A 16,686-nucleotide genomic window follows, 5' to 3' on the forward strand; every position below is an offset into this window, starting at 1 on the left:
GGAGAAAATTCTGAGCTCATAAATACAAATGTTAAACAACATTAAAAGATATCAAGCGACAGAAAAACAAATTTAACTCTAATAATTCAGCGTTTATTAAGACGATCGCAGTCGGGTTTTAGTTTTCAACTTTATCTTGTGCATAATAGTTTTTGATTTATCGTGCAAAATGTCGGAAGAAATACCCGAGTACGGAACCCTTGGTGAGCGAGTCTGACTCGCACTTGGCCGGTTTTTATTTTTTAAGTTCAATTTACACATGTCACAATGACAGCCCACACTATCTTGATGTTTGATGCGCCACTGACAGTCAAAGTGTTTTGACATTAGCTTGCATAATAACTCTATCTGTCATAACTATACATTCAAGTGGCCGACAAGTGGCATCGACTCGAAGCACATTTACAAGCACTTGACAAAATAATTGTTTGGACTTGCGAAATGTATTTGAATGTAAAAAGTTAGTTCAAGGTCTTCATTGGTTATAACTTGTAAGACGTGAAAAACACTTTATTTAGGTATAAATTATGTCACAGAAATGGTTGTGATATTTGGAGAGAGCAATTTTTTAACCAACTTAAAACAATGAGGTTCTTTTTCTTCGGAGGAAAACTATTCTATTTATTCTAATCTATTTTATAGTGCTACATTCTATGAAAATTTTAACTCTCTACCTATTACGGTTCGGGAGATATAACCCGCTGACAGACAGACGGATGGACGGGTGGACTGCGGAGGTTTAGTAATAGTGTCCCGTTGGAACACTAAAACATCAAAATCTTAGTAACAATTTAGCGACAGTAAGATAATTTAATTTAGATGGCTGGTCCTGATAGGTATGCAAAAAGATAATAATCAAATAAACAACTTATTTTTAGTAAAATAATATACAAACTTATTAATTAACGTGTTTGAATTAAATATTTCGAAGTTTTTTGACGCAATATGTTAATTTAGTTACCAGTTATATTTGTATCAAAAACTAAATATAAACTCTACTGTCCAGAACGAATCCCAAAGTCTTCAAAATATATATTTGGGAACTTATATCTACATAATTTTTGATATATTCATCAAAGTTAATAGTTTTCATAAAAAATAATGTGATATGTACTTATATAAATACCTATGGCGCTTTAATAAAAAAAATGTGATGTTATTTCACGACTATCAAGTATCAAACAAGTCTATTGTTATTATATGTAATAAATATTAAAATATATACAGTCTTATTTCCTGATTCACTTAATTAAATCTTTTATTTTGTGTAGAATTTAATCATATAGACGGACGAGCGTGAAATTTTAAAGATCCAAACCAAACCAAACCATTTATGAGATAAAATGGAGTATTTTTCAAAGTAAAGATTTATTATATCATGTTGGGTCACGATTTGATGTTGATTATATTTGATTGATTCGCAATAAACAAGATTTACCAGTAAATAATGATATTAAATCTATTTGTGGGAAAAATTTAAAACAAAATTGGTACCTAGTTATTACTAAAGATCCATTTATCATTTTAGACCAACCCCGTCTGTTTTCCGCAAAAAAAATTAGGTCTACAGAATCTGTGAAAAAGATTTAATTTTATTATTATATTACATAATAATATGTACCTTATATTAATCTATCATACCTCAATTAAGGCTGGGAATGAAGATAGCTTAGTTTTAATAGGTACCTACTTAGGTACCCTGAATTAGCACATAGGCTACTTTTATCCCGGAATATCAAACTGGTCCCACTGGATTTAAAAAAAACCGTCATCCATGCGGACGAAGTTGCGGACATCGTCAAGAAAATTATATAATCTTGATTTATCGTAATTCTTTGTCCAAACATAGTATGCCTAATTCATTAAATTTACATTCATTAAAACCACAATAGTTAGATCCTGGTTGAATATGTTTAGAAATTGACTCAGGTCCTATTTTTGTAGAAGATTTCTAGCCTAGCTCCTTTTGAAAACTATAAAGCTTAATCATAATCTTTTCTTTATTTGGAGACAAAACATATCGGAAAACTAGTGTGACTTCTAGGCTTATAATTAAAATTACTTATAGTTACATTTCTATGTGAATTTGGTGTACAATAAATAATATTTACTTTTACTTTACTTACTTGGCAATGAAGTCTATGTTTTCAATCTCTAAATCAACTCAAAATTGCATGTAGAGTCAGCGGCAAAGATAGGTTTGCACTCGACCATAGTCACGTGCACTGTCTCTGTTTGTACTTATTACAACTAGTGTCTCTTATGCTACGGCCTACGGCTGTGACTACCACCGGAGTTTGGAATGCACATTCTAGTGAAAAGAGACGAAAACAAACACCAAAAATTATTCTAATATCACTCATTGAAGCAGCAGTGTCAAATAAGTTCGGTGGCTACCATTCAGTGTTAGACACTGAGTTAGCGAATCACCCGGGTGCTACGCTGGTAAGCAAGTTTAAATAATATGACATCCTATTCAAGATTCAAACCATGCCATTGAAGAATAAAAATAATCAGAAATAACGACGACATAAAAAACGTCGTAGCTGACATTTAAGACGGATTTACTTTGAAGATTGATTGAAGTGATAGAGTTTTTGACTAATAATAATTCTAAATACTACAAGTTAGAATATGGTTAGAATCAAGAAAAAACCAACTAAATGCAACTATCGACTGAAAAAGTTATTACGGATTTTTTTGACCACATAGAATCTGCGTTCCAAACTTTTCCCTAGTAATTTCACTAAAACCTAATTTCAAAAACTCTATTAAAGAAAGAGTTTTTTATTTGTATCGATTACAGATTGGGCAAAGAAAATGTAATTCAAATCTTGACGTATCTTTGAATGAGAATGCTTTATTTAAAATATGTATTATATATAGAATTAATCATAATATTATAATATGTAATAGGAATATTATACAAATTTTACATATCAATAAAGATAAAATTTTACAACGCGTAAAATTAAAACATTTAGCGTCAATCGGAGGTGATAGATATTATTATATTCAAATTCAAATTATTTTTATTCAATTAAACTTTTACAAGTGCTTTTGAATCGTCAAAATAATCTACCACTGGTTCGGAATGCTGTTCCTACCGAGAAGAACCAGCAAGACACTCGGCGGTTGCTCTTTTCAAATGTACAATTTACAATAATATGCCATACTGTATACAAGCAATTGCAGCGCCGTGTATTGCTGGAGCGAGTCAAATCCAAGCTTTTTTGTCATTTACATAATCTTCGATTGTATAATAAGCTTTTTTCAGGAGCATCCTTTAATAGATTTTTTAAACTTGTGTAGGTAAAGGCAAGTCTAAAATTATTGATTGTGGAATTTTATTATAAAATATTACACTCTTTCCCACAAACGACTTTCCCACTTTCCTGAGGCGGAGTGTAGGATATGCGAGCCTATTACGGTTTCTGTTTGCCGGTCGTGGAAATCATATAATGTCTTCTATTACGCTATTTGAGCATTTCTGTCCTCAAAGGCGGTAAAAAATAGGACGCCCCGGCTGACAGCCACAATCTATAGGTACAGCGTGTAACCAGAACGCTAACAAAAACGAAGACAGGTGATAGTACTGAGGATTACTAATAAGGTAAAGGTACCATAAAAAAAACTTCAATTTTTTTTTAAATTCTGTATTTTTAGCCCTTGACTGCAATCTCACTCGGTGGTAAGTGATGATGCAGTCTAACCTCTAACTAGTCTAACTAGTCTGGTAGTGGAAGCGGGCTAACCAAGAAATTATAAAATTCCAAACCCCTGCCCGGAATCGAACCCGGGACTTTCCACTAATGCGCGAAGGAGGATGTCGAGCACTCTACAGATTCCCTTTCAAACTACGAGTAGATAGGTACCATCATCAATTACAATATGGTGAAATGTTAATCAAGCGCGAAGTCTGTCATTGATTTAAGAGGGGTCTCTCCGTCACTCGCTCCATACAAACGTAGTTCGCCTCTCATTGGAATACTAACCAATCCATTTCTCTTTCTACAAAATTCCATACTCAATGGAATTTTGTAGAAACGTTCCGGGTACTAATATGTCTGTGGCTTTCGTTAAAATATTCGGTTTCAAAGTTACGCGGTCTTAAAAATTCACATACAAATCTTTGAGCCCCTGTAATTTTAAAATTATACATTTTCAGAAAAATCTAAAACACCACATACTTATTAGTTTCTAGAATATGTCTGCATTTCATGGACTTTGGTTGCTTAATGTTCAAATGAAAATGGGACTACGATTGTATGGAGTAAGTGACGGAGAGAGCCCTGTTAATCAAGCACGAAGTCTGTCATTGATTTAACAACGTGTAATAACAAGCCGATGTGTTAACAGTGAAGGTATTGCTTTACAGCTTTTTGCCGAGGCTCGTTAAAATATCACCCGCGTCGTTGACTCTGATGCGTTTCATAACTGACGTGTTTGTACTTTGTAGACGCCGACTTTTTTTGGAAAACCTAAAGCTCTTGTCGTATACGGTGGGAATCTATAATATATTTTGCCAACCTCTCAGACACCGTGGTGATCATTGTAGTCTTGTATTTGGGATATTTGGGGTTCGATTCTCAACAGGACTAATTTAGAGATATTCCCTAATATAGTGCGACGCTTAAGAGCCGAGACTAACCAGGGTGGTAATCTGCAAAGACTCCAGTACGATGCGCCGCAGAAACCGATTAGAGGTATGGGCTTATAAAACTTCTAAGTTTCCTTCTATTCCAGACTGCATCGTCAATTAAGTACCAGCAGGTTAGATTGCAGTCAAATGCTTACTTGTTATTCAATAAAAAAAATAGGCAAGATCTTTGGAATAAAACTCATTTACTGTAAGATATATTACCTTATATTATAAAACTCTTACATCTCTATCATGAGAATAATCTTCGAATATTCTTGATAAATCTTTTTGTGAGTAAAGAACGATAATATCTATGTAACTTTTGTCATCGTAGTTTTTATTTGATCAATTGTCTGTGTACTAAGAATACAAAGTTTTGCCACTAATTATGACAACAATAGATCATGTATCATTAATGGGAGGTTTTTTTAATGTATTTGGTTAACGTATACACATATCCTCATGATTATATGCGCACGCGCATGCGCATTAAACATGTGCTTTCCTGAGAGTTTTCCAGAATTTTTTCAAAGGTGTGTGTAATCTGTCAATCTGCATTTGAGAAGGGTGCATTTTGGCCTAAACCGTTCTTATACTGAGAGAAGACCCGTCTATTACCTATGCAATGCAAATAATCGATAAATGTGTTTTTATATGTATCTCTCGTATGTAAGTACATTACAGTTCGAGTTTATCTTTGTGTGTAAACTTCAGTACTTTTTTATAACAAGGCCAACTAACAATGCTCGATCAATTTCATCTATGAAGTATTAACACAAAAATTTGAGTTCCGCATAGCAATATCTTTTTAAAACTAGTTTAAATACTACCTATTGTCAAACTAGTGATGATTTTTAGGGTTCCCTACTTCAAAAGATAAAGGGAGTTCTTATAGGATCATTCGTTGTCGTTGTCAAACTCCGTCAAGGGGATCAAAACTTATCTAAGTATATACTTCTTGTTGACCTAGAAATCATGAAATTTGGCAGGTATTAAAAAGTCTTAAAGCACAAGTAAAGGAAAGAATCCGAAAATCGCTTTGTGGTTACATCACAATTTTTTAAAAATAGTTTTTAACTGAAAATATTACAATAAAACCTTATCTATCTACAGTACAAATCATACCCGCGTGAACTGGTGCCAAAAATACTGGCTGCATCTCCTCCTTTACGCAAAAAATGAGCCATTAGGCTGAAAATTTTTAAAGGTGTTGTTTCTTGTACGATGGTACTGAACCCTTCGTGTTTGATTCCGACTCGCACTTGACCGATTTATTAGTTTGTCTATCGAGTTCGCACGTTATGAACCACGAATATTACATATTTACTTACACATACTAATTTGTTTTATTAGCGCCGATGAGATCATTCCTATTTGACGTCCTATTAAATAAAATACTCAATTATAATACATATATAGTAGGCCATAAATTATATATAGAATTATATAATAAAACTATTGTTTTTTTGTACATCCGGAAACTGAGGAGCTGGAAACGCGTTGAAGTCTTTTAACCCGACCGTTTGTTTGGCTTGATTGTGGCCATGTGGGATTCAATAAAGATAGAAATTAGAAGGGCTATTTCAAATAGCGATGGGCATGGTTGCTAATTTTAAATCATTTTTATCTGGTGAAATTTTTCTTCATAGTGATTTCACAGGCGATTGTTCACGGAAAGTGACTCAATTTTCGCACAACTTTTTTCGTGATTTTTCACAACACATGCTACTTTAAGTATGATGATAGAAAGTGTTATAAATAAATAAAAATATATAGCTAAATAGCAGCTGTGAAATTGTCCATCTATTAATTCAAAAAATTTTTGCGTTTTATGAAGATACTAAAGAAGGCGAAATTAGTGTGGAAAAGGCATCTCGGAAAAAGCGGTGTAAATACATGTTACACATAATATTCGAGTACGTGTATGTACCTCCTCCTCACGTTCCATATTATATCGGTTTAAAGAAATTTATTCTCATATAATTTTATATACGTTTCATTTTTCCACGTGGGCAACTTCTTTTACAAGAATACTTATTGGTCATCGATAAAGATGGTAATTTTTTAGCAGTTATATAATCATATTATAATCTCCAGGTGAGACTTGTCACATGAATCAGTATTTTACGGTGAATCACGTGCTGATACAGTAGGCGGGGCTTGACCAACTGTCTACCAAAAACAAGTTATGAATTACGTACTATGCCTTAAACCATTGAGTCTTGTCGTGGAGTAGCGAACTTTATACATTTTAACTTGTAACTCAAACAAGTCATTAAAAGTTTACGAAATAACCCCAACCACGGATTGAACTGCATCTTTTTCAATCCGCACATTTTATAAAATTTGCCAGTTTGATTTTTATGAATGGAATTTTGTGTACCCAGTGACACTTGCACCATCAAGATGATCTAATGACGTATCATTTATCAAAATCAGTTGAACCAGTGAGTAATTACGAGTGGACATAGGAACAGATATACATAAATTTTACACACAGGTCCACACTCATAACCCTCTTTTTGGGCTTCACCTCAGTGAGGAAAAAAACGCTTCCAAGTTTCATTCTACCTAATAATATAATTACTCCCCATTCACTCCCCATTCCCCACTCCCCATTGTAACACAGTCTTCTACAGCAAATCTTTCACCGTACTAGCCACCCATCTTTGGAACTCACTTCCTGAGAATATTAGAGTGAATTGCCGCTCAGTACATTCATTCAAATACAGAGTGAAGCAGTATTACCTATCATTACAATAGAGTATTTTATTATATTTTATATATATTATATTTATTCGTATTTTATTATATTATGCATAACTATTTATTATTATATTATTATTGTATGTAAGTATTTTATTTTGGTATTTATTGGAAGATATTTGTGTAAATATTATTGTGTAGCACTTGTATTAACCATTTTATAAATCTAGTACCATGGGACCTATTCCACGTATTTATGCACCTTACTCACAACCTGCACGGGGAAGCTGGAAGAAATCTCTGTTTAGAGATAAGCATTTCCTTTGTACATAGCTTAATTTATCTTAACTTTGTAACTACAATTTTGGTACATGAAAATAAATATATATATAATTTATAAAAATAAAGGAACCATAAGCTTCGAAATGCATCGCCTGCCCTTCCACTATTAACTTCTTCTATTCTCACCAACCAAATACCAATACCAATACCAAATACCAATGTCAAAGATGCAAACACGTTTAAATAAATTATTTATAACAATTGATTAAATGGAAACGATTGTTGCTCTATTAACTCGGCGACTCTCCGTCAAGCCTACGAGATTTTATTTAAAATGATAGCTCAAAAATGTAGACTCGACCTTGGCGTTCTGATGACCATTTGACCATATTTAGGCTTGGACATAATGATATACCTAGGCAGGTTACATAATAATCATTTTTGGACATCTACATCCCTGTTAGATTTTAATGAGGTCTGTGGTGATTAAGACTAGACTTGCCACAACCCCAATGTAGAGGCAAAACTACCGCCAGGCAGTGGTCGTGTGGGATTGCACTGCAGTTGCCTGAAGTTGCATTTTCAGCCACAAAATTTTAAAAAAAAACTGGTCAACTGCGTGCCAGATTATGCATGAGGTTCCGTAGTCATTCTTCCTTCAAAAATCCTTTCTTAGCCAATGTTAGCTATCTGCATGCCAAACAGCCCGATTCGTGCAGTAGTTTGAAATGTACGTTGAAAGCTAGTCAGTCAATCAGTCAGTCAGTCAGCTTTTCCTTTTATTAACCCCCGACCCAAAAAGAGGGGTGTGTATCTGTGTATCTGTCTGTGGCATCGTAGCTCCTAAACTAATAAACCGATTTTAATTTAGTGTTTTGTTTGTTTGAAATGTGGCTTGATCGAGTGTTCTTAGCTATAATCCAAGAAAATCGGTTCAGTCGTTTGAAAGTTATCAGCTCTTTTCTAGTTAATGTAACCTTCACTTGTCGCGGGTGTTATAATTTTTTTTAATTTACACTTGTATTTTAAGATGATTCAGGGTGGCGCCACGTTCCATTCAGGCCGTCTCGCCCACACTGTCAAGTGGCTAAGCGATTTTGTCTTTCAAAATATTATGTTGCCAATTGGTTGAGTAAGTATCTATTTTTTTTTATGAGACAATTTACATATAACATTAGGCATTTGGAATATAAATCACTAGCGTAGGATGAAACGAGAGCACTTTGTCGTAATAATTCCAATTTATTGCGAAGAAAAATTTAGAAATAGTTCTTAGTTTTTTTTTGCGATATGTTTTTAAAATAGAGCATATCCGGGTTGTAATAATTTTAAAAGCACTTTAGATATTGATCATATTATGACCTATAAGAGTGGATCGTTGTAGAATCTATTGATCTATTTTTTATTATTCTCACAAATATAATAATATAACAGGTATTAAGACAAATTAATGTCTAATATTTTATTTAGCGTAATGCCATGCAAGCATCTGGAAGACCTTAGTTATATTTATTAAAATTATTTTACTTGTGAAAAAAGTCCAGTTTTTTAAGGGGTTCATGGCAAAAATAAAGACTTTCTTTACTCTATAAATATTTAAAAAAAAAGTATTAAAAATAAAAACTTTCTATACAGTACCTCACAAACACGTTACGACCTCAGCGCGGCGGGAGTACCTACTTATTTTAATTTATAATAAATAATATTAGCTTAATCCGCGACTTCGTCCATGTCGACTACACAAATTTCAAACCCCTATTTTACCCCCTGGGTTTAATTTTCCAAATTTCTTTCTTAGCGGATGTCTGCGTCATAATAGCTATCTGCATGCCTCAGCCTGATCCGTCCAGTAGTTTGAGCTGTGCGTTGATAGATCAGTCAGTCAGTCAGTCAGATTTTCCTTCTATTTATATATTTAGATGTAGGGAAGATAATTGTATGTATAAAATATGGTGTTTGTAAGTTTTCCATGAAGACCTAATAAGCAAGATATTATGGTGTGTGATGAAACACACATTCAATGGTAATGCATGTTAATGGTAATCGATTAAATTAATAAATCTTCTTGTCCAGATCTACCGTCCGGAACAACACTAATTGAGTAACCTGTTATTACTGTACTACAAATTTTCCAACTCTGAAACACGTGCATCAGATTATATTAGCTTATGCCTCCGACTTCACCCGCGTGGATTTCACCAAACCCGTATTTTATTCCCTTAGGCGTTGAAATTGCAAAAATCCTTTGTTAGTGGATATCTACGTCATAACAGCTATCTGCATGCCAAATTTTAGCCCGATCCGTTCTGCAGTTTGAGCTGTGCATTGATAGATTTGTCAGTCAGCCATCTTTTAACATCTCTTAAAACATTAGCAAATAAGATTTAGTGTTTGAACAATCTTGTAGGTACCTAGTTGCTTTGAAGTGTAGATAATAGTAACATTGTAATTCAATGGAGAGAAATGAAATGTAACAAGATTCCGAGATAGACCAGCATTCGTTTTGCATACTTTATATTCCACAAGCTATTGTTTGCAGTTACGATAGCATTTAGGTATACGCATGTAATATTCAATGAGGCTACCCGTTTTTGCTATCACTGACTGACATGGGATCTCTGTAACGCAAGTGCTAGGTTGCCTATCCATAAACAGGGTCTCTAGCTCATGTAGCGCCCGGTGCAAACATAATAATCTAAAGATATAAAAGGAAAGGTGACTAACTGACTGACTGATCTTGCAACGCACAGGTCAAACCACTGGGACAGATGGAGCTGAAATTTGGCATGCAGATACTTAGCTATTATGACATAGAGATCCTCTAAGAAAGAATTTTTCAAAATTCAACCCCTAAGCGGGTAAAATAGGGGTTTGAAATTTATAGTCAATTTTTGAAAATTTCAACTATTTTACACGGTTCATGAGATGCAGCCCGCTAACAGACACACAGACAAACGGACAGACGGAATATCCCGTTAGCGCCCTTTGGGTATGGAACCCTAAAAATAAGTAGAAATTATTTAAATGGCAAACAAACAAAACAAAAAACTACCTATTACAATTTCCATACTATGCCTTTATTTGGTTTAATAGCCTGCTAAATGTAAACAATCGAATCCACGCGATACGTTTTTATTGCTATAATTAGTCCACTTACTTACATAAGACTCGTGACTGGGTTACCTACTGTTACTGTTAAGGCTTGGTCAAACAACGCGCGATAGCAATAAGCGCAGTTGATAGCAATACCTAGTAAGCGCGGTAGATGGCAATAAACGCGATGGTAGTTGCATTTGACGATCCAAAAGTTCTTGTAAAAGTTTATTTGAACAAAAATATTTCTATTCTATTTTATTCACGCGCGATAAGGAGAGCCACGTATTGCTGTAGGTAAACATGAGGAGCTATAATTATTTATTTACACCATCATTATCAGAACGTCGTCATTTCCTTATGCTACAACTACTAGGAGTCGCATTAATCGCATTTATCTCCCGCGTCATGTTTGACCGAGCCTTTACTGTTACCGCGTGGTTACCGCACGGACGGAAGGCGTTACGGGTAACGACCCGCTGTATTCTGAACTGTGTAGATTAGGTATAGCTTCCTTGTAGACCTTACTCTATACCTTTCATTAATAAGAGGTCTTTCATTAGCGACTGAGACGTTAGACTTGGTCCATTCTCTTCCTAGAAATGTTTCACGCTTAACAGGGCTCTCTCCGTCACTTACTCCATACAATCGTAGTTCCAATTTCATTTGAATTTTAAGCAACCAAAGTCCATGAAATTTTGCAGACATATTCTAGAAACTAATATCTATGCCTGTGGTATTTAGATTTTTCTAAAAATATGTTTTAAAATTACAGGGGCTCAAAGATTTGTATGTGAATTTTTAAGACCGCGTAACTTTGAAACCGAATATTTTAACAGAAATCTGGAAAACCACTGGCATAGATATTAGTTTCTAGAATATATCTGCAAAATTTCATGGACTTTGGTTGCTTAATATTCAAATGAAATTGGAACTACGTTTGTATGGAGCAAGTGACGGAGAGACTCCTCTTAAACGTTGGGTGTTTTAGACAGCTATGTAATTAACAGGGGTGTCTCCGTCACTTACTCCATACAATCGTACTTTGAATCCCATTTGTATATTAAGCAAGCAGCCTGTAGTTTTCTAAATGTCTCTAAAAATATGTAGACTTTTATTTGTAAAATTTCATGGGCTCAAAGATTTGTATTTTTCTATCAAAAAAGGCCAAACTTTGTGCTCGTTTTTCTAGACAACGAAGCAATTTAACACATTTTGGGGGAACCACACGCCTAATAAAATTAATGAATCCATACTATCCATACTAATATTATAAATGCGAAAGTGTGTCTGTCTGTCTGCTCTCCGTACCGATGTTATCCCTTCACACTAGTTGTTATAGATTATATGTAACTCATATTGCTGTTCTTAATTTGCAGTCCGGCGCGCTGGTGAAGAGTCCGGCCACGAGGTTCACGTGTCAAGGCCGCGCGTCCGGCTACTACGCGGACGTCGACACCGGTTGTCAGGTGAGGAAACCTAGCATTATACCTACTATCACTTTCATATGTGACTGTGGTCTCATAAATGAAACGTGCATAATATGAGTTGGATTCCGTACTTCCGAGTGAAAAAATTGGTCAAGTGTGAGTTGGGCTCACACACGAAAGGTTCCGTGTACAAGAAATAACACTTTTTATGTGATGTAACCACAAATTCACAGTTTTCAAATATTTCCCTTTATTTGTGCTCTAAGACATTGCTATCTGCATTTCATGATTAAGTATAAGCCAGCGGGAAGTATCCTATAGGTTTTGATTTCCTTGATAGATCTTGATAGACATACAGGTAGATAGACAAGGAATAATGAATCTATAAGGGTTCCTTTTTTCTCAAGAGATACGGAACGCTAAAAACTTAGGTGTTGATTTGATAGCGGATACTTGTACCGAATCGTCACTCCATTCAAAGAGCAGGTATATAAAAGGCAATTTAATGAATATCTTGAAATAAAAACTACTTACCGCAAATTCAAATTAAATCATACTGAAGTAACTGCCTGGGTGATCTTGAAAGAAGTGTTTGCCATATCAAATTCCGTTTAATTGAATATGCAATCGAAGCCTACTCAAGCGATTCAATGTGGCTGGCGCCTTGCTAATGTCGCAGCATAAGAGCGAGTGGAATATTTTGATAAGTTGCTTGATCAAGGCTGAAAGTTTGAAACACGGTTCTTCGATAGTGCCTGAGCATGATAAGTTAAGCCTGTTAGGCAGTCCGTAGAGTATTATCAAAAATAGGGGACGAATAAGGCACGATTTTTACTGAAGTTACAAGCACAGAAATAGACTATCTTCTTTTCATAGACTATCATTCTTTTTTTAATCAATATGCGTTAACTGCAATCATACCAAATAGTAGGTGACGGTACTGATGGTGCAACCTAAGGTGGAGCGTGCTAGTCTAAAAGATGCCTATCCCTTTTCTTTTGAAGGTCAATATGTAGATGATTTGGAAAACGGGAGCCGGAAGAGCATTCCATATTCTAGCAGTGCGTATTAGAAACGAGGAAGAGAATCGCTTCGTGCGAGTGAGGTATTTTGACTACTTAAGCTGAGACAGGGCTGCAAACCTTCACAATACCGCGCGGTCCGATCATAGCGTCATGTCAGCACCCGCATCCCATTTCCTGTGTATGATTAACGTCTTTTTAATTTTATATTTAAAAAATAATGTTTGTGTCCACGTCTTATATTTGCCACTTCGGTGTATATCTTGTCTGGTGGGAGGCTTCGACTGTGTACCACCCTACCACCAAAGCTTCCAAGCAATTTAGCGTTTTGTTACAATGCCGTGTAGAAATCAAATGAGTATGGGTTTATTCAGGTTAGCCCTCTTCCATCTATCAAAACGTGCACCCATTACAGACCAAACTGGTAGGTTAACTTACGCAACAAACGTAGAACTGTGAACAAAGTATTAGCTTTCATAATAATAGTGTTTGATAATCATCAAGCACCTCCGTAAAACCGTCCGGCAGCTCTCCAACTAAAGTGTAATATTTGTCAATCGTTGAAACATCATATCGATTGTTATTAAAATGGCGAACTTTGCGAAATCTTGAGAGTTATCTTTCACAAGATCGAGAGTTTGTAGAGAATATTGAGTTATGAAAACACCGGCGGCGACTAACTGGCCTTTACACTTTTATGATGCTTTTAAAATTCCGAGCTTTAGGTCAAGTGTCAGTCCATTAGAGGCAATGATTTCATCTAAGCTGTTGATGAAAATAACTTATTTTTAATTAATCTTTAAGATGTCTTTTTACCTGACTACGGCATTGGAAGGGTTATGATTTTAGCAGTCTATGTATGTATGTATCAGATTTTATGTGTTTCACCGTAGCGTATTGAAACGTATAGTTAACCTAATCCAATCTATACAATATTTAAAAAGACTTGTGTCTACATAATAAAAACACTTGTCCTGACTGTTGGATCTATCAACGCTCACTGAGGTTAGAAACTTGAATTTTTCGAAATTCCATTAGGTAAGACAAAAATATATTGAGGACCACTAAGAAAGGATTTTTGCAAATTCTACGAGAATATTATGCAGCGAACTAGGTACTTACTACCTAGAGGTCAAAGAATCCTGTCCTTTTGCACTTAATGATTAATTAAATCGTTGATATGGAGAAGCAAACAGTAATTTCGCAAGTGTACGCAAATTGAAGTGATCTCAGGATAACAAGCCATTGTGTTGGCATCGTTTAGCACCATTGTTTCAGTGAGATCGCGTGCTAAAGTGGCAGCGGCGCAGGCGCATAAAATGATTACAGTGTCCTTACTTCATTCGCACTTATTGTTATTTATTATACTTGTAGGCAGGAATGTGTTATTTGTTGGCATCTTTGTATGCGTATGGAATAAGATATAATAAATATGTAATTGATATTGATGATATTTTTAAATGATGTAACCACAAATTCGCGGTTTTCAGATTTATTCCTGTATTTGTGCTATAAGACCTACCTACCTGCCAAATTTCATGATTCTAGGTCAACGGGAAGTACCCTATAGGTTTCTTGACAGACACGACGGACAGACAGTCAGACAGACACCGAAGTGATCCTATAAGGGTTCCGTTTATCCTTTTGAGGAACGGAACCCTAAAAATAAATAAAAAATAAACTGTTATTTTAGTCATATATAACCATCGATGTATATAACCATTAATAAATTTGTTTTGACGTTTGATAAACAAGTCGCTGATTTGACTAGTAGCCATCACCCTATTTAACTGTCACTTATGCAAGTAAGTGTAAGTAAGTAAATAGGCATGTGATAGTTATAAATTAATATCTTTTATATTATAGTTAAAGAATGTGCCTGGCAGGTAATAAAATATGTTTTCTATGTAATAATAAGGCGAAGAAGATAATATGCAAATTGCAAACAAGTTGAATGTAATGTGGTCATTATTTTACATTATGCAGATATCCGGGAAATTATCCTGTATGATGATTCATATTGATTTACTTTAATTATTTATAAAGTACATAGGTCTATGGAAAATATACTACTTAAAAACAACTTATGAGAAATGTTTTAACTGATGAATGAATTAATAAATACCTAATGTACTTAGTATTGCACACCACCTAACCGAATGCACATAATTATTCTGAAAAGTTAAAGGTGTATGCTTTTAACTAAGCCACTAGGCTTTATCATCATCAACATTAAACAATATCCGTCCACTGCTGGACATAGGTCTCATTTAAGGGCTTCCATACACTTGCGCCGCCTGAATTCAGCGGTTCCATGCCACGCGCTTGATGTCGTCTGTCCTAGTGGGAGGTCTTTCAACGCTGCGCTTTCCGGTACGAAGTTGGGACCCCAACGTCTATCGGTTTTTAACCCCCGACCCAAAAAGAGGGGTGTTATAAGTTTGGCGTGTGTATCTGTGTATCTGTCTGTGGCATCGTAGCGCTTAAACGAATGAACCGATTTTGATTTAGTTTTTTTTTATTTGAAAGGTGGCTTGATCGAGAGTGTTTCAGCCGTTTAAAAGTTATCAGCTCTTTTCTAGTAACTGTAACCTTCACTTGTCAGGGGTGTTATAAATTTTTAATTTAGGTACACTTGTTCGAACTATGTGCCCTGCCCATCGCCATTTCGGCTTTGCCACTGTTGAGCTATGCCGGTTAGGTTGAGTACCTATTTAGCCGTATAGTTAAACGAAATTCAGCAAATAAGGAATGCTTACTAACCTTAACAATCAGTAGTAGGTAAAGAGTAAACATATGCAATAAAATATAATGAACTGCGCCTACTGACTCGGCGAAGGTGATCCGCACCATAGGTGGTAGTGACACCCACACCACACATGATGGACAACTACTTCATAAATTTTGTTATTAAAAATACTTTTTGAACCAACATCAAAACAATGTTCAGAAGCATTTTATTTCTCAGAGGGACCACGGGTAACAAAACTGGTCGCAAACGTACGGTTACCTTTTGAGAACACTTTTTAATTTTCATGGCGGCCATTTTGGAATTTTTATTATTTTGTTGTTATAGTGGCAATAGAAATACACATTCTGTGAAAAATTCAACTCTCTACTTATTACGGTTCATCAGATACAACCTGCTGACAGACGGTCGGACAACGGAGGCTAATAGGTTCCCATCTCATTGGTACGCTTCGGGTGCGGAACCATAAAAAACTCGTAGTACCGTTCAGGGACTACGTGAGAAACCATGGGACTACAATGAATTTACGTGAGGAAACCTGCATTCTTGAGAGTTCCCCATAACGTTTGCAAAGTTGTGTGAAGAGTGCCAGTCCGCACTTGCCATTGTGGTAAATTATGGCTAAACTGTTTTATTCTGAGAGGAGACCCTTGTCCTGAGCTCAATAATTGTGAGCTGGCGATGGGCTGATGATGATTTTCCAGCATTGTTCTATCCCAAATGCTATGTAGTGCAAAAGTTCGATGACCAATCTACTTAAGA

The 16,686-nt window shown here is 35.3% G+C and overlaps 1 protein-coding gene across 5 annotated transcripts in view; it reads left to right on the forward strand.

Moving 5' to 3' along the window:
• Window positions 1–16,686, forward strand: part of LOC123870448 — a 52,927-nt gene that overhangs the window by 12,049 nt on the left and 24,192 nt on the right. For all 5 annotated transcript variants that reach the window (XM_045913765.1, XM_045913763.1, XM_045913764.1 and 2 more), the window contains exon 3: window positions 12,103–12,192. In XM_045913765.1, the coding sequence (XP_045769721.1) occupies window positions 12,103–12,192 (90 nt within the window). The remainder of the gene's footprint in view (window positions 1–12,102; window positions 12,193–16,686) is intronic.

The sequence above is a fragment of the Maniola jurtina genome, chromosome 12 (assembly GCF_905333055.1).
Source record: "Maniola jurtina chromosome 12, ilManJurt1.1, whole genome shotgun sequence".
Taxonomy (NCBI): domain Eukaryota; kingdom Metazoa; phylum Arthropoda; class Insecta; order Lepidoptera; family Nymphalidae; genus Maniola; species Maniola jurtina.